The sequence below is a fragment of the Cebus imitator genome, unplaced genomic scaffold (assembly GCF_001604975.1).
Source record: "Cebus imitator isolate Cc_AM_T3 unplaced genomic scaffold, Cebus_imitator-1.0 Scaffold166, whole genome shotgun sequence".
Classification (NCBI taxonomy): domain Eukaryota; kingdom Metazoa; phylum Chordata; class Mammalia; order Primates; family Cebidae; genus Cebus; species Cebus imitator.
In genome coordinates, this window is record NW_016107481.1 from 3843582 (window position 1) to 3862784 (window position 19203).

At 42.8% G+C, this 19203-nt stretch overlaps 1 protein-coding gene across 3 annotated transcripts in view; it reads right to left on the reverse strand.

Moving 5' to 3' along the window:
- The window catches only part of BCAR3 (BCAR3 adaptor protein, NSP family member), a 136266-nt gene that overhangs the window by 79731 nt on the left and 37332 nt on the right, over positions 1-19203 (reverse strand). For all 3 annotated transcript variants that reach the window (XM_017544193.1, XM_017544194.2, XM_037744165.1), the window contains exon 3: positions 5482-5521. In XM_017544193.1, the coding sequence (XP_017399682.1) occupies positions 5482-5521 (40 nt within the window). The remainder of the gene's footprint in view (positions 1-5481; positions 5522-19203) is intronic.

Below are 19203 nucleotides of genomic sequence, written 5' to 3' on the forward strand. Positions count from 1 at the left end.
AGATGAAGTCTTGCTTTGTTGCCCAGGCTGGAGTGCAGTGGTACGATCTCAGCTCACTGCAACCTCTGGCTCCCAGGTTCAAGAGATTCTCCTGTCTCAGCCTCCTGAGTAGCTTGGATTACAGGCACCCACCACCACACCCAGCTAATTTCTTTATCTTTAGTAGAGACAGGGTTTCACCATGTTGGTCAGGCTGGTCTCGAACTCCTGACTTCAGGTGATCCACCAACCTCAGCCTCCCAAAGTGCTGGGATTACAGGTGTAAGCCACTGTGGCTGATGGAGATAATGTAAATTTATATTTAGTGCAGGTTGTGGGGGCAACTTCTGAAGCTTAAAGAAGCAGCTCCAGGGGAAAATAAAAGAAGGAGAATAATAAAGAGTAGAAGTGAGCCTAGGCTTCAGAGGTTCAAAGGAGGTTATAGAAGTTAACCATGATGGATAACAGAGCAATGCAGGAGTGCCGGGGTAACTTCCACTCTTCCAGGAACACGGTGATGGCAGTCATGATCCGTCACAGTCTTGGTCTTCATGTCCAAGATACAACATAAAATCCTATCCTATTCCAATCAATATGCCAATCTTATGATCAACAGCAATCATACAATTAAGAACTCCTTACCACTGGCTACAAGATTTTCCTCTCTAGCCTATTCTAGGCATTAAGAATCCTAAAACCTTAAGCCAGAAGGAATATCAGCCCACCCCAAGGTTTCTAGTTGTGGGGACGATGGAACCCACAGAGAGAAGGTGGCCAGGGTCACATTGCTAATTAGAACCAGAGTATGGGCCAGGTGCGATGGCACACGCCTGTAATCCCAACGCTTTGGGAGGCCAAGGTGGGTGGATCACAAGGTCAGGAGATCGAGACCAGCCTGGCTAACACAGTGAAACCCCGTCTTTACTAAAAATACAAAAAATTAGCCGGGCATGGTGGTTGGCACCTATAATCCTAGCTACTCAGGAGGCTGAGGCAGGAGAATTGCTTGAACCCAGGAGGTTGCAGTGAGCCAAGATTGCGCCATTGCACTCCAGCCTGGGCGACAGAGCGAGACTCTGTCTCCAAAAAAAAAAAAAAAGAACCAGAGTATGGACCCAGCTCTCTTGCTGGGCTGGGGTCCTCAGGGGATGTGTACTTGGAGTGTCTGTTACAATGTTATCTAGGAAGGGGAACACATGGAGCTGTTACCATTTATTAACATTTTACCACTACTGTTTTATCAGATTTTCTAAGCAACTACTTGACAGTGGTCTAAGAAACTGGACACAGTGTAATTGTGTTTTAATGAGGCAAAAATCTGGCCAAATGCAATGAGGCAGTGAGTAGGCTGAGCAGTGAAGAGAGAAAATTCTATTTCACAATTTTGCCTAGGGTTATTGGCTCTAAAAGATATTTCCTCCTATTAAAAAAAAATGTTTGGTTTTATCTAGGGTAAGGTATGCTAGGTACGCAGAGGAAAATTCCAGAGCTGTATACCAGGAACCAAAGTCACTAACTACATGGTAAACAGCAGGAGGAGGGTGGAGCCACTCTGGAGGGTTCGGCTTTTCAACCTGGAAGAAATCTTTCCTTTCAATGCAATGAAAGAGAATCAATTACAGCTAGTGCTCGACTTATGACCACGACTGGTTCCAACAGACCGGTCGTAACACAATTTGGTCGTAAGTTGAGTAGGCTATATGCACGTGGAGATGGTAGTGCTGCCGGAAGCTGATCCGCACTGTCGTACGCCCAGCTGGGCAATGTTTGCACTGCCAGACGCGGAGCAGTCATGGCTAGCAATTGTGGTCGTAAAGTCGAATGGTCGTAAGTTGCATAGGTCATAAGTCGATCAATACCTGTATGTTTGACCAGAGAAAAGGACCTCATGATTAGACAAAAGGTAAAACCAGGCTCTCAAGGTGATCATGTTTTGAGGCACCGTGGGGGCAAAAAATTGTGAGGCGAGAAGGCTAGGAAAAGAAGGAGAAAAATGGAAAAAAAAAAAAAAACACACAAAAGAAAAAACCAAAATTCTCTCCTTTGAGTGCCAGAATAAAAGAGACAAAAACAGTGAAGAAGGAGATCTCCAAATCCCTGGGCTACTTTTGGATCAGCAATTTATTTTCCTACCACATCCAAACATCAAATTAAGCCTTTGGGATCTTGTTGCTGTCAGGGGTCCCAGCAGGAGGCCTGCCTGCTAGACAAGGTAAAAGAGCTGCAAACAGCCCTGGGGCTTCTCAGCCATGCATATTTCCCTCCATTCCACTTGGGATGAACAGCTTGTAGCTAAGGAACCAAGAAACTGGTCCCCTTTCACCTGCAATACACACTGTGCGCAGTGAATGAATGTACTGCAATACAAACTGTGCACAGTGCTAGGACGACACACAGACAAACCACCAGAGCTGAATATTGGATTCTTTCTCCACTCAGCTCTCCCCTGCCACAACACTGCAGTCCCATTGCCCCACCACCTACAGGGGTCAGCCTCAGTTCCCTGTCTCTCCCAGACCCAAGGAGGCAGGAGGCAGTCCCAGAACTCTCTCTTCTTCTCGGGCACTGGAAAAACCAAAGGAAGATGGTTGGAAATGCTCCGATGGGGAGGGGAGCAACATTTATAAGACACAGGGAGGGAGGAAGACCTGGGGCTGGAGCTCCTGCCAGGGTTTGGACTGCCGAATGTTGGCCACAGTTGGGTGCTTCCCTCTCATCCTGGATGAGACTCAGAATGGGATCAGACTCCCCCCATTCTGGGGTCACAATGGATCCTAAAACTTGGCATCTTGATGCTTGTTTTTTCAGCCAATGAATCTGAACCTACTGGAAGGGGCCTTTATGATACAACATAATTCACATAGAACTACTTTTCTCCAAGCTTAAGAGGCATTAAGTGCAGAAGGGGATTGTAGAGAAGAAGTTAAGGGGGTCAAACTGCACCCCAGTTTATCTGCAACTCTCCTACCTCCCTTGATTTATCTCCAGCCATGAGGCACCAGCTGGCATCAACTGATGAGTCCAGCCTTCCTGGCACTGGTCAGCCTGGCTCCACAGAGCAACTAAGTATGAGAAATGCTACAACAGACCTGACCCAAGAAATGGGCCCCTGGGTCCCCTTGGACCTTCAGGTCAGAGATCTCTATAAGTGTGCTCATAGAGCCTTAGTGTTTGCAGAGGCAAATGAAAATACCTCACACTGGCTCAACACATTCCCAAACCATCCCTCTAATCAAGGGTGAAGTGAGAAAGAAAAAAAAAAAAAAAGTGATACATTCAGGCGGCATACAGACACATCATTTATAGGCCTCTGACCAGATCAGATCGAGTTAGGAGGAAAGGGTATCCTTCAGAATACCTCAACAAGTTCTTGAAAAGGAGAACCCTCTGAACCTCAAAGAGCAGCTCCATCACATCCCACTGCCAGGAGAAGGTGAAGACAGCCCAGATAAACAGAAGCCACTGACAACTCCAATATCTCTTCTTCATCAATACCACTCAACTCACTATGATCAATATTCAAAAATGAGATGCAATAGCTTGGATAACACCTCAACAGGCCACTCCAAAATCCTCTATATTTAGCTTTAGAATTCACCACCAAATTGGCTGAGCGTGGTGGCTCACGCCTGTAATCCCAGCACTTTGGGAGGCAGAGGTGGGCGGATCACGAGGTCAGGAGTTTGATACCAGCCTGACCAACATGGGTGAAACCCCGTCTACTTAAAATATTAAAAAAAAAAAAAAAAGTAGCTGGGCATGGTGGCACATGCCTGTAACCCCAGCTACTTGGGAAGCTGAGACAGAGAAATTGCTTGAACCCGGGAGGCAGAGGTTGTGGTGAGCGGAGATCACGCCATTGCACTCCAGCCTAGGCAACAAGAGCAAGACTCCATCTCAAAAAAAAAAAATAATAATAATCACACACGCACACACACACACACACACACACACACCCCAAATAGAATTCACCACCAAATTATCTTAAAAGGGGTTTAGACTTTTGTAAAAGAAAAGAGTGAGGTATTGGAGTAAAGAAAGGCAGTATACACACAGCCAGACTGGGCCCATGGTAGGAGACAGCCAATTTCAGAAACAAGGCATGGAGTGACTTTTAAAGGACTGCTGTTATGCACTGCAGAATTCCAGAGTGCATTTTTAGTTAAGTTAAATCATAGTCTATGTGAATAGCATCCTCTAATAGTTTGCAATGCACAACCTGCACAAAAACATGTGATGCATCTGAGACGGACAAAGATACAGCATTTATAAAGCTCTGACCAGATTCTCGTGTGGTAGCTCTGAGGGTTTAGGATTACACATTTGTTTCCATGAAAACACAGCTCAGACATCATTCAGGTGTAAGAGAAGGGAAAAAAGAACATCCGCCTCCATTCCAATAAACTTCACTATGACTGCCAAGTGGTTCTGCTGGAGCTTCCTCCTCTCCCATCCATCCTCTGGTCTTTTAACGAGGGAAGAAATGCCAGAACTCTGCGGGAAGGCATAGGTACACACAAAAGTGACAAGCCTAAATACCCTGATCTGGGATCCTGCCCTTGGGATAGTGGAGATGGAATGAGGCTCCTGACTCTAAACACTAACTACTGCCACGATTTCTCCCAAAAAGTAAGTATGTTGTCGTAAATCCAAGAAACTAAATGTGACAATCAGAATTCTTTCTTCTGAAGGAAGTGCCAGATTACAGTTCTCAAAAATAAAAGAAAATAAAGCAAACATCAACACCAGAAAATAAGAAGGCAGAGGAAGAAGTGAAAAGCATCTTTTCTTCCTGCTCGAAGAAATACATTATTTTGAAGGGTTGAATATTTAGAAGCATTGACTGCCAGACCCACTGGAAAGTAACTAAGTAACTAATATTACTACTTGGCCCCAGATTCGCCCTGAGCAAGAGGGTGGCTGTTGGAAGGGAAAAGATGGCTCATAAAATCTCAGGGAGCCCTCAGTCCTCCACAGAAGGTAAACATGGGTCCACAATTCCCTGTCTACATTCCAAAATCCAAAAAACTCTGAAAACTAAAGTTAAAAACAAAACCTCACTTGGCAGCAACCTCATGTGGTGGCAAAATATGACCTGAACTACATAAAATCATTTGTCATCTATTTATCTCTCTTAGTGTGAATATTCTTACATGTCACTGTGAAAATAATGAGTGTGGATTATGGAGTGCTGACCCCAAACCTCTCTGGGGGTATTACTATACATACCATATTACCTTTCTAGGGGGGAAAAAAAAAACTCTGAATTTTAAAATGCATCTGGCTCTAAGGGCCAGATAAGGGTACCTGTAATAGGATGACGTGAGACCCTTACAAAATTTCCCAAAGGCCTAAGGGAGTCAAATTTCTTCCCTGTTGTTTTGGAGAGTCTAATCAGCTTTTTACACAAACCAGACTGCAGCATCACTTAGCAATGTTGTGTTCCAAATGAGAAATCTACTACACAGGGTCATGGCTACATGTTTAATCTTGATTTCCTACCTTCACATATTCCAGAGTTGGGTCCAGAAGATGTGGATCCCTGAAAAAAGAAAATATAAATATGAGAATGGTTGGGAACGATGCATTCTTGCTTTGAATATAATGTGTCCAACATTATTTCACCCTATTCATTAAGTTATTAAGCTGGGCCCCACCTCCCAGACAGTATTCACAAAAGGGTGTGTGTGGTGGGGTGTGAGACACCACCATGACCTCAGTCTAGAAGCTCCCACATGCTTTCCTGTCAAATTCAGGCCCCAGAGTGTTAGACTATTTATATGTGGTAAATCTAGATTTACTTGAGCATAGAAACTGAAAGTCTGAAGCAAAGAGCTCAGGAGAGGGTAGAGGTGGGAGGCAGGCAGGACTGGGTATGGGAACATGCAGCACTTTCGGTCACTAGTGGTATCTGGGTTAATCCCCAAAACGTCCCCACCAGTAACTGTGTTGTTCCCACACTGACAATAAGAAAAGAGAGGCTTAGGTGGGTGGAGGGGCTGCCCCAGGTTGCCTAATGCCTGGGTGACGGAGGCAACAGAGCCTTCTCTTCTCAGCACTGGCTATTACCCACCCACTACCAGTGGAAACCTCAGCAATTCATCCTACTGTTCTGTGTGCCCAGTGTCTTTATTCCCACATCTAATGGCTGCTCTTAGGTCTATCACAATAGGACAATTGAAAGAAAGCACTGTACATACACACCATAGAATACTACACAGCTATAAAAAAAGAAGTAAATCATGTTCTTTGCAGCAACATGGATGCAGGTGGAGGTCATTATCCTAAGCAAATTAACCCAGGAACAGAAAACCAAATACTGCATGTTCTCACTTACAAATGGGAGCTAAACACTGGGTACTTGTGTCATAAAGAGGGGAACAACAGACACTGGGGACTCTTGGTGGGGGGGGAACAAGGCTGTGAGTGGGGACGTGGGCTAAGAACTAATTAGATACAACATACACTACCTAAGTGCAACATAGCCATGTCACAAACCTGCAGATGTATCCCCTTTGTATCTAAAAGTTGAAATAATTAAATAATAAAATATAGCAAAACCAAGAACACATCAGCAGGTGGCACTGAGGAGGGGACTTTATTTTTTTGAGACAGAGTTTCACTCTGTTGCCCAGGCTGGAGTACAGTGGAGGGATCTTGGTTCACTCCAACCTCTGTCTCCTGGGTTCAAGCGATTCTCCTGCTTCAGCCTCCTGAGTAGCTGGGATTACGGGCGCACACCACCATGCCCGGCTAATTTTTGTACTTTTAGTAGAGATGGGGTTTCACCATGTTGGTCAGGCTGGTCTCGAACTGTAAGCTCGTGATCCACCCTCCTCGGCCTCCCAAAGTGTTGGGATTACAGGAGTGACCCACCTCACCCAGCCTTGAGGAGGGGGACTTAATATGAAAAGGGATAGAAGACCTGACTAGGGCAAAAGGAGAAGAGAGGAGAGACAGGAGAGCTAATGTTTTTGATGTCTGCAGGGTTATTATGAGGTGCTCCCCAACACAACTGTGTAAAGACAGCTGCCTTTTAGAGGCATAAATTTCAAAAAAAAAAAAAAAAAAAAAACACATCCCCGCAGAGAGATGTGATCACTTAAAAAGGACAGAATGACTTAGAAGGCTGCAAGTCTGGTCTGTCCTCTGAAGTGGGGGAAGGAGGGTTGTCTTAGCATATCTACAGAAAGCCTGCGTCCATCAGAAGGCAGGGGTGCCCTACGGGGAAGCAGTACCTCGGAAGAGGGTGGCTCAACCCCAAACCCGTGGGAGTGGACAGATTTACTGGGTGTGGAGAGAGCCCCAGGAGACGGAGACTACAGTACTCCTTCTCTGAACAAGAGCAGCAAGGCCCTGGCTGGGGCACAAGCAGTCCCAACCCCACAGGTCAGGGACACATCTGTCTTGTGGGGGAAATGGATCCAGCCCCCAGGCCATCCTTAGTCTGGTTTATCTATTTAGGGCTGTGCACGGGTGTATGCTCAGGGGTAGTCTGGCATCCAAGATGCTCCTCTGCAGGCAAACAGATTAGGTTCTGAAAAGAATCCCTTTGTAGGGCCAAAGGATTGGAGAAGAGCTTAAGCTCTCAGTCTCCAAGTGCACTCCCATCAAAGAGGGGTAATAAATCAGTCTTTCCAGGCCTTGCAATCAGGCATACTCTGCCTTCACACCCATGTTTATTTCATCAGGCATCCTTTCCCAAAGCAGATGAGTGTGTCTACTGCAGACACACTCATCATTTGAAGGTCTCTGTGGCGTCAGTACCATACTCATGCCTCCAAGTGCATACTCTGGACACTGTGCCAACGTCATCAGGCTTTGGGTCCACGGAGCAACTCCGCTAGTGAGTAAAAACTTTGTCAGCAGCATTTTGGCTGTGTGTCCCCTTTAAGTTCTTGAACCCCTGATTTTCTACTGAATTGACATTTGAGACTTAAGAGGCATTGTCTGGCCTAGTGGTCTGCTCCTGGGAGTACAGAAAGATGTCAGGACCACTGAAGTGCTGTTTTTCATCTTCATCCCACTTCAGCCTGTACCTTCTGGCCTCAAGTGATCCTCCCACCTCCGCCCTCCCGAGCAGTTGGGACCACAGGCACATGCTATCATACATTATACCCGGCTAATTTTTAAATATTCTTTGTAGAGACAGGGTCTCACCATGTTACAGGCTGGTCTCAAATTCCTGGGCCCAAGCTATACTTCCTGCCTTGGCCTCCCAAAGTGCTGTGACTCCAGGTGTGAGCCACTTTGTCCAGCCCTCCCAGGTACTTTAAATCATCTCTCGATTACTATAATACCTAATACAATATAAATGTTATATAGATAGCTGCTACACTCTATTGTTTTTTTAAAAATGTCAAGGAAAGTCTGTACATGTTTGGTACAGATGAAGCCATCCATTTTTTTCTGAATATTTTCAATCTACAGTTGACTGAATTCACGGATGAGGAACCACAGACGGGGAGGGCTGTGTTAGGAACTGTCAAGCTTATGGTGGAGGATATACATTCTCTGAAATTCTAATTTTCACTTGAAAGCCCAGATTTTTTTCACTGGCAACTAAAGGCTGTCAAATATTTTCCTTGAGTTTCATTTCATTAATTTTTGGGAAAATATCTGTCAAATATTAAGACCATACAGTTGTGATTTGTGATTTTAACTTTAACTCTCTTTTTTCAAGCACCCTGCATATCATTATTTTAGTAATTTTGTTTAGAATTGTGCCTAGAATCTTTGTTTTACCCATCAGATTTGGTTGTAAAATCCCTTTCCCTTCACCTTTTGAAGGCTTAAACATTCCTCTCTTCCTTTCTCTAGAGATGCACAGGACAACTCCCTGTACTAGGCTGGGCACGGGGGCTTGTACCTATAATCCCAGCACTTTGGGAGGCCGAGGTGGGTAGATCACCTGAGGTCAGGAGCTCAAGACCAGTCTAGCCAGCATGGAGAAATCTCATCTCTACTAAAAACACGAAAATTACCTGGGTATGCTGGCACATGCCTGTAATCCCATCTACTTGGGAGGCTGAGGCAGGAGAATCGCTTGAACCTGGGAGGCGGAGGTTGCAGTGAGCTGAGATCGCACCACAGTATTCCAGCCTGAGTGACAAGCGTGAGACTCTGTCTCAAAAGAAAAAAAGAAAAGAAAACTCCCTGCACTCCCTGAGCTCATTCTCTCAGGCTGAACCTCAAACTCTCTTGAGAAGGCAGTAGGATACCAACGCTGGCCAGGCCAGGTTCCTGGGGCAACGCTGGCTGCAGTTAGCACTGTCCCAACAGAGGGGTTACCTCAAAGCAGGGGGTCTGTGCTGTCCCCACAACCCTGCCTCAGTTAGAACAACTTCTTTATTATATTTTTCTTATTCTCCTTAATTTTTTCTTTCTGGTTCCTTGGGACAGGGGTTGGGGAGACAGCTTTGAAAGACAAGGTGTTTAAGAGCACTTTTCAAGGAAATACCACATCATGAAAAAATGGCTGATTTAAGTAGCAATCAAAATGCAAATAAGGGCTTTTCCTCCCAGACAAGCATCTTACTTTGGTATGCACAGAATTATTTCATATCTACTTCCTATTTTAACAAAATACTAAAGAGATATATATTCAAGAGCTGTGATTTAATAAAATATATTTTTTTACCCTTTCAGTAACATTCTTAAGATAAACTAAATTTTTTTTTTTTTTTTTTGGAGACAGACTCTTGCTCTGTCACCCAGGCTGGAATGCAGTGGTAAGATCTCAGCTCACTGCAACCTCCACCTCCTGGGATTCATATCTCAGCATCCTGAGTAGCTGGGATTACAGGCACCTGCCACCACGACCAACTAAATTTGTATTTTTAGTAAAGGCGGGTTTAACCATGTTATCCAGACTGGTCTTGAACTCCTGGCTTCAAGTGATCCACCCAGCCTCTCAAAATGCTGGGATTACAGGCGTGAGCTAACGTGCCTAGCCGAAGTTATTTTTTTTTTTTTGAGACAGAATCTCGCTCTGTCTCCAGGCTGGATCTCAGCTCACTGCAACCTCCACCTCCTAGGTTCAAGCGATTCTCCTGCCTCAGCCTCCCAGGTAGCTGGAAGTACAGGTGCACATCACCACACCCAGCTAACTATTGTATTTTTAGTATAGAGAGGGTTTCACCATGTTGGCCAGGATGGTCTTGATTTCTTGACCTCATGATCCACCCACCTCAGCCTCCCAAAGTGCTGGGATTACAGGGGTGAGCCACCATGCCCAGCCCAAGAAGTTAATTTTTTAAAAAGAACTGTGAGAGCACAGGGCTGAAGAATACAATGAGTATTAGTACAGCTTGGTGGCATTGCCTTGCTCTGTGCTTTGCATACATACATATACGTATATGTAAGTATTATTTAGGGCTAAATACTATTCCAATGTGTATATGGAATATGTGTATATATACATATATGTATATGTGCGTACATATGTATATATGTGTATATGTATACATATGCATACTTATACATATGTGTATATACACGTGTATATATGTACATATGCATATATGCACATAAGTGTATATACATATGCATATATACATATGTGTGCATATATATATGTATATGCTCAAATTGCTTATCTAAAATGGTGTAATGTTTGCATACAACCTACACACATCCTCCCATGTACTTTAAAATAAAATTTTGGGGGCAAATTCAAAATGGCAGAAAATTATAACTTTTCATAGTGGTAAGATGAAAGTTGAAACTTAAGAAAAAGCAGATCCAAGATAGCCGAATACGAACACCTCTGGAGTGCAGTTCCCAGCGAGAATGCAGAGGGTGAGTGATCACCGCATTTCCAAATGAGTTTTTACTGCCCACAGACCAGGAGATTTCTGGGCAGAAAAGTGCCACGTGTTTCCAGCATGGCTGTTTGAGCTGGTGCAGTGGGTCTCCGCACAAAAACTCACACAAATCAAGGCCAGTTGAAACAGCTGCCTGAAACGCCTGGGAGACAGAGCTGCCCATTCAACTGAAAAATAGGGGGCTGAAATAGGGAGCCAGGTGATCTGGCTCGGTGGGTCCCACCCCCACAAAGACCAACAATCTGAAATGCTCTGGACTGAGTTTCTCAGCAAGCACAGCTGGACCCCGAATGGTCGAGCTCTGTGGGGGGAAGGGCATCCGCCATTACCAAGGCAGTCCACCACTATAGAGGCAGTCTGCCTTCACAGAGGCAGTCCGCCATTACTGAGGCAGACCGCCATTACCGAGGCAGCTCTATACCTCTATAAACGAAACCACAAGAAGTTCACACAGCAGCTGGGCAGAGCCCATGGCAGCTCAGCAACGCCTCTGCTGGCCGACTGTGACTAGGCTACCTCCTCACTGGGCAGGGCATCTCTGAAAAAAGGGAACAGCATGTCAGGAACTTTATAAAGCACCACCTTCCCAAGACAGAGCACCTGGGAAAAAAAGGCGGTTATGAGTTCCGCTGCAGCAGACTTAAACGTACCTGCCTAGCAGCTCTGAACAGAACAATGGAGCTCATAGCTCAGCAATTGACCTCCTATAAGGGACAGACTGTCTCCTCAAGCAGCTCCCCAACCCCCATATATCCAAAGAGACACCTCATAAAGGAGAGCTCAGGCTGATCTGGTGGGTATCCTTCTGGGACAAAGATAACAGAAGAAGAAACTGGTGTTAACTCTTACTGTTCTGCAGCTGCTGCAGGTGATCCCCAGGCAAGCTGGGTCTGGAGTGGACCTCCAGCAGTCCCACAGCAGAGGGGCCTGTTAGAAGGAAAACTAAAAAACAGAAAGAAATAAGGTCTGGAATGGACCTCCAGCAGTCCTACAGCAGAGGGGCCTGACTGTTAGAAGGAAAACCAAAAAACAGAAAGAAATAACTTCATCATCAACAAAAAGGACGTCCACTCAGAGATCCCATCTGAAAGTCACCAACTACAAAGACCACAGGTAGAGGAAGCCACTAAGATGGGAAGAAACCAGCGCAAAAAGGATGAAAACACCCAAAACCAGAATGCCTCTCCTCCTCCAAAGGATCGCAATGCCTCACCAGCAAGGGAACAAAGCTGGACGGAGAATGAGTCTGATGAACTGACAGAAACAGGCTTCAGAAAGTGGGTAATAACAAACTTCTCTGAGCTAAAAGAACATGTTCTAAACAAATGCAAAGAAACTAAGAATCTTGAAAAAAGGTTTGACAAAATGCCAATGAGAATAAACAGCTTAGAGAACAATATAAATGAATTGATGGAGCTGAAAAACACTACATGAGAACTTCGTGAAGCATACACAAATTTCAATAGCTGAATCGACCAAGCAGAAGAAAGGATATCAGGGAATGAAGGAGAAAATGCTAAGGGCAGCCAGAGAGAAAGGTCGGGTTACCCACAAAGGGAAGCCCATCAGACTCACAGCAGATCTCTTGGCAGAATAGAGTGGGGGCCAATATTCAACATCCTTAAAGAAAACAACTTTCAACCTAGAATTTCATATCCAGCCAAACTAAGCTTCATAAGTGAAGAGAAATAAAATCCTTTAAGAACAAGCAATTTCTCAGCGATTTCATCACCACCAGGCCTGCCTTATAAGAGCTCCTGAAAGAAGCACTAAACATAGAAAGGAACAACCAGAACCAGCCACTCCAAAAACATAACAAATGGTAAAGAGCATCGACACAATGAAGAAACTGTGTCAACTAACGGGCAAAACAATAAGCATCAAAATGGCAGGATCAAATTCACACATAACAATATTAACCTTGAATGTAAACTGGCAAAATGCCCCTATCAAAAGACACAGACTGGCAAATTGGATAAAAAGTCAAAACCCATCAGTGTGCTGTATCCAGGCAACCCATCTCACATGCAAGGATACATACAGGCTCAAAATAAAGGGATAGAGGAAGCTCTACCAAGCAAATGGAGAACAAAAAAAAAATCAGGAGTTGCAATCCCAGTCTCTGATAAAACATTTTAAACCAACAAAGATCAAAAGAGACAAAGAAGGGCATTATATAATGGTAAATGGATCAATGCAACAAGAAGAGCTAACCATACTAAATATATAGGTGCCCAATACAGGAGCACCCAGATATATAAAGCAAATTCTTAAAGACTTACAAAGAGACTTAGACTCCCACACAATAATAGTGGGAGACTTTAACACTCCACTGTCAATATTAGACAGATCAACAAGACAGAAAATTAACAAGGATATCCAGGACTTGAACTCAGACCTGGATCAAGCAAACCTAATACACATTTACAGAACTCTCCACTTCAAATTCACAGAACATACATTCTTCTCAGCACCATGTCACACCTACTCTAAAACTGACCACATAATTGGAAGTAAATCACTCCTCAGCAAATGCAAAAGAATGGAAATCATAACGAACAGTCTCTCAGACCACAGTGCAATCAAATTAAAACTCAGGATTAAGAGACTAACTCAGAGCCACACAACTTCATGGAAACTGAACAACTGGCTCTTGAATGTTGACTGGATACACAATGAAATGAAGGCAGAAATAAAGATGTTCTTTGAAACCAATGAGAACAAAGACAAAACATACCAGAATCTCTGGGACACACTGAAAACAGTGTCTAAAGGAAAATTTATAGCAATAAATGCCCACATGGGAAGTGAGGAAAGATCTAAAATTGACACCCAATCATCAAAATTGAAAGAGCTAAAGGAGCAAGATCAAAACAACTCAAAAGCTAGCAGAACACAAGAAATAACTAAGATCAGAGCAGAACTGAAGAAGACAGAGACACAAAAAAACCTTCAAAAAAATCAATAAATCCAGAAGCTGGTTTTTTGAAAAGATCAAAATAGACTACTAGCCAGATTAATAAAAAAGAAAAGAGAGAAGAATCAAATAGATGCAATAAAAAAAGATAAAGGGTATATCACCACAGATTCCACAGAAATACAAACTACCATCAGAGATTACTACAAACAACTTTATGCACATAAACCAGTAAACCTGAAAGAAATGGATAAATTCCTGGACCCATGCACCCTCCGAAGCCTAAACCAGGAAGAAGCTGAAACCCTGAATAGACCAAAAACAAGGGCTGAAGTTGAGGCAGCAATTAATAGCCTACCAACTAAAAAAAGCCCAGGTCCAGATGGGTTCATAGCTGAACTCTACCAGACATACAAAGAGGAGTTGGTACCACTCCTTCCGAAACTATTCCAAACAATCCAAAAAGAAGGAATCCTTCCCAAATTATTTTATGAGACCAACATCATTCTGATACCAAAACCTGACAAAGACTCTACAAGAAAAGAAAACTTCAGGCCAATATCTGTGATGAACATTGATGCAAAAATCTTCAATAAAATACTGGCAAACCGATTGCAACAGCACATCAAAAAGCTTATCCATCACGATCAAGTAGGCTTCATCCCAGGGATGCAAGGCTGGTTCAACATACTCAAGTCTATAAACGTAATTCACCACATAAACAGAACCAAAGACAAAAACCACATGATTATCTCAATAGATACAGAGAAGGCCTTCAACAAAATTCAACAGTCCTTTATGCTAAAAACTCTCAATAAACTAGGTATCCATGGAACATATCTCAAAATAATAAAAGCTATTTATGAGAAACCCACAGCCAATACCATACTGAATGGGTAAAAACTGGAAGCACTCCCTTTGAAATCTGGCACTAGACAAGAATGCCCTCTCTCACCACTCCTATTCAATACAGTATTGGAAAATCTAGCCAGAGCAATCAGGCAAGAAAAAGAAATAAAGGATATTCAATTAGGAAAGGAGGAAGTTAAATTGTCTCTGTTTGCAGATGACAGGATTGTATATTTAGAAGACCCCACTGTCTCGGCCCAAAATCTCCTGAAACTGATAAGCAACTTCAGCAAAGTCTCAGGATACAAAATCAATGTGCAGAAATCACAAGCATTCTTATACACCAATAACAGACTTAAAGAGAGCCAAATCAAGAACGAACTGCCATTCACAATTGCTACAAAGAGAATAAAATACCTAGGAATACAACTAACAAAGAATGTAAAGGACCTCTTCAAGGAGAACTACAAACCACTGCTCAACGAAATAAGAAAGGACACAAACAGATGGAGAAACATTCCATGCTCATGGTTAGGAAGAATCAATATTGTAAAAATGGCCATACTGCCCATAATTTATAGATTCAACACTATCCCCATCAAGCTACCTATTATCCTCTTCACAGAACCGGAAAAAAACTACCTTAAACTTCATATGGAACCAAAAGAGAGCGCACATAGCCAAGTCAATTCTAAGCAAAAAGAACAAAGCTGGAGGCATCACGCCACCTGACTTCAAACTATACTACAAGGCTACAGTAATCAAAACAGTATGGTACTGGTACCAAAACAGAGATATAGACCAATGGAACAGAACAGAGGTCTCGGAGGCAATGTCACACATCTACAACCATCTGATCTTTGACAAAGCAGACAAAAACAAGCAATGGAGAAAGGATTCCCTGTTCAATAAATGGTGTTGGGAAAGCTGGCTAGCCATGTGCAGAAAGCAGAAACTGGACCCCTTCCTGACACCTTACACTAAAATTAACTCCAGATGGATTAAAGACTTAAACATTTGACCTAACACCATAAAAACTCTAGAAGAAAACCTAGGCAAAACCATTCAGCACGTAGGTATAGGCAAGGATTTCATGACCAAAACACCAAAAGCATTGACAACAAAAGCCAAAATAGACAAATGGGATCTAATTAAACTCCAGAGCTTCTGCACAGCAAAAGAAACAATCATTAAAGTGAACTGGCAATCAACAGAATGGGAAAAAATTTTTGCAATCTACACATCTGACAAAGGGCTAATATCCAGAATCTACAAAGAATTAAACTAGATTCACAAGAAAAAAACAAACCCATTCAAAAGTGGGAGAAGGATATGAACAGACACTTTTCAAAAGAAGACATATATGAGGCCTACACACATATGAAAAAATGCTCATCATCACTGGTCATTAGAGAAATGCAAATCAAAACCACCTTGAGATACCATCTCACACCAGTTCGAATGGTGATCATTAAAAAATCTGGAGACAACAGATGCTGGAGAGGATGTGGAGAAATAGGACACTGTTTGTGGGAGTATAAATTAGTTCAACCATTGTGGAAGACAGTGTGGTGATTCCTCAAGGACCTAGAATAGAAATTCCATTTGACCCAGCAATCCCATTAATGGGTATATATCCAAAGGATTATAGATCATTCTATTATAAAGACACATGTACACGTATGTTCACTGAGGCACTGTTTACAATAGCAAAGACCTGGAACCAACCCAAATGTCCATCAATGATAGACTGGACAAGGAAAATGTGGCACATATACACCATGGAATACTATGCAGCCACAAAAAATGATGAGTTCGTGTCCTTTGCAGGGACATGGATGAATCCAGAAACCATCATTCTCAGCAAACTGACACAAGAACAGAAAATCAAACACCACATGTTATCACTCATATGCAGGTGTTGAAAAATGAGAACACATGGACACAGGAAGGGAAGCATCACACACTGGGGTCTGTTGGGGGGGAATAAGAGAGGGACAGTGTGGGGTAGGGAGTTGGGGAAGGATAACATGTGGGAGAAGTGCCAGATAGAGGTGACAGGGGGATGAAGACAGCAAACCACATTGCCATGTATGTACCTATGCAACAATCCTGCATGTTCTGCACATGTACCCCAGAACTTAAAGTGCAATAAAATATATTAAAAAGAAAAAGGAAAATAAAAATAAAATTTTAATATTTACTTTAACACATGTATGTATATATGTATGCATATGGAAATATACATATATATGTATAGTTAGCAGTGTCCCATGCAGGGGGGTTACCTCAAGGCAGGTGGCCTTGTGTATGTGTGTGTGTGTGTGTGTGTGTGTGTGTGTATATATGTACATACATGTGTTTGTATATATACATATGTGGTGGCCCAATATACATGTATATACATATGTATATACACACAAACATGCATACATGTATATATATTCCATACACAATGGAATATTATTCAGCCCTAAAAAAGAATGAGATCTTGCTATTTGCCTCAACATGGGTGAGCCTAGAAGACATTATGCTATGTGAAATAGGCCAGACACAGAAAAAAATATATTGCATGATCTCACTTATATGTGGATTTCTTTTTTTTTGAGACAGTCTTATTCTGTCACCCAGGCTGGAGTGCAGTGGCCTAACCAAGGCTCACTGCAGCCTTAACCTCCCTGGCTTTTGATCCTTTTGCCTCAATCTCCCGAGAAGCTGAGACTACAGGCGTGTACCACCACAACTGGCTATTTATTATTTTTATTTTCTTGTAGAGATGAGGTCTCACTATCTTCCCCAGGCTGGTCTTGAACTCCTGGGCTCAAGCAATCCTCCACAGCCACAGCCTCAGCTTCAGCCTCCACCTCCGCCTCCCAAATTGCTGGGATTACAGGATTACGGGTGTGGATTACCACGCCTGGCCTGGAATTTTTTTTAAAAAATAAAATATACGGAGAGAGAGAATACAACAGTGGTTATGGGGATGGGAGCAGAAGGCAGAGGAAATGGGGAGATGTATGTCAAAGGATAAAAAACAGCAGATGTGTAGGATGAACAAGCCTAGAGCTCCAATGGACAACATGAGGACTACAGGTAATACAACGTACTGTATTTAGAATTCACGCTGAGTATATTTCAATTAATTTTGCCACAAAAACAAAAAAAGTAGATAACCATGTCAGATGATGAATATGTTAATTTGCTTTGTTATAGTAACCTTTTAACTATTACATGTATCCCACAGCATCATGTTGTATATTTTGGATACACACTGAGGACTAAGCTCCGATTTTTTTTTTTATCTTGCCCAAATTCCTATCTAAGGGGTCTGGAGAGTCATGCCTCACAAACCATAAATTTTCATCAAATGGGTTTTATTTAATCCTGTGTATTGTGACTTACTTTCCAGTCTGACTTTGGTGTAACATTATGTGACAAAGAAGAAAGTAAAAATATTTTACCCCAAAACATGTTTTTCTGCCACATCTTGAAGTGGCCCTGTAAAGCTTGTGGGGGAAAATGTACATCTGTAAATAATCTCTATTAACATAGGTAGATCTTTTTCTTCCAGACCCTATGAATCCTAAAGAGATTAACTAAAGTCTAGCACCTTTTAAAGATTGGAATAGGAAACATCTGTCATCTGTTGTCTCAAAGTTAAGTCAGTGTAAGACTTCAAATGAACCTTGGTCTCCACAACCTTTTACCTTAAACTGAACACTTCCTTTCTATCAATCCCTGGTCTCTAGACAAACTCAACCAATGGTCAATCAGAACATGTTTAAATTTACCTAAGCCTGGAAGCCTCTGCTTTGGGTTGTCCCGCCTTTCTGAACCAAACCAATGTGTTTCTCAAATGTATTTGATTCATTTCTCATGCCTCCCTAAAATGTATAAAACCAAGCTGTGCCCCTACCCCCTGGGGCACATGCTCTGAAGGCCTCCTGAGGGCAGTGTCACAGGCCATGGTCATTCTAATTGACTCAGAATAAATCTCTTCAAATATTTTACAGAGTTTGACTCTCTTCATCGACAATTATTTGATGCCAAAACACGTGGGGCCTCAGAGAAGACTCAGAACCCTGCAAAGTTGCCCAAAACCAGAGCTAAGGTACCAGTTGGGGCCCACTGAAGCCTCACAGAGTTTGAGCTTCTCCTCTGGTGGAACTGCTAAGTCCTCCTGAGCTCCGGCCTCCCGTTTTGGTTGATGGGCCTTAATTTATTTTGAGCTGGATTTTCTCCTAGGAAGTTGTTAATTATCCTAATTCTAGTTCGGAGATGCATTCTAAAGGGTATTTATTGCTTTTTCTTTTGGAATTAATCTCAATTTAGCTTGCCTGGGCATATTTGCATGAGAAACTGAACTGTTGTTTTTATAGGTAAATGAGAGACTTGAGTTTTTTCAGCTCCCAAGAGAAAGGGCATTTGCTCCTCCCAGCCAAAAGGCATCCTTGGGTGACTAGGGGTCTCGTAAGAGTGTCTGGGGGGTTGACCCCCCACAACGTGCAGCAACCCTGCAAGGAAATCCCCAACAAAAATTAATTTAAAAATGGCTCGTCCAGGACACATATCCATCTACCACACAGAAACCCTAGGCCACAGCTCAATTCCTTCCTCCTTTTAAGAAAAAAA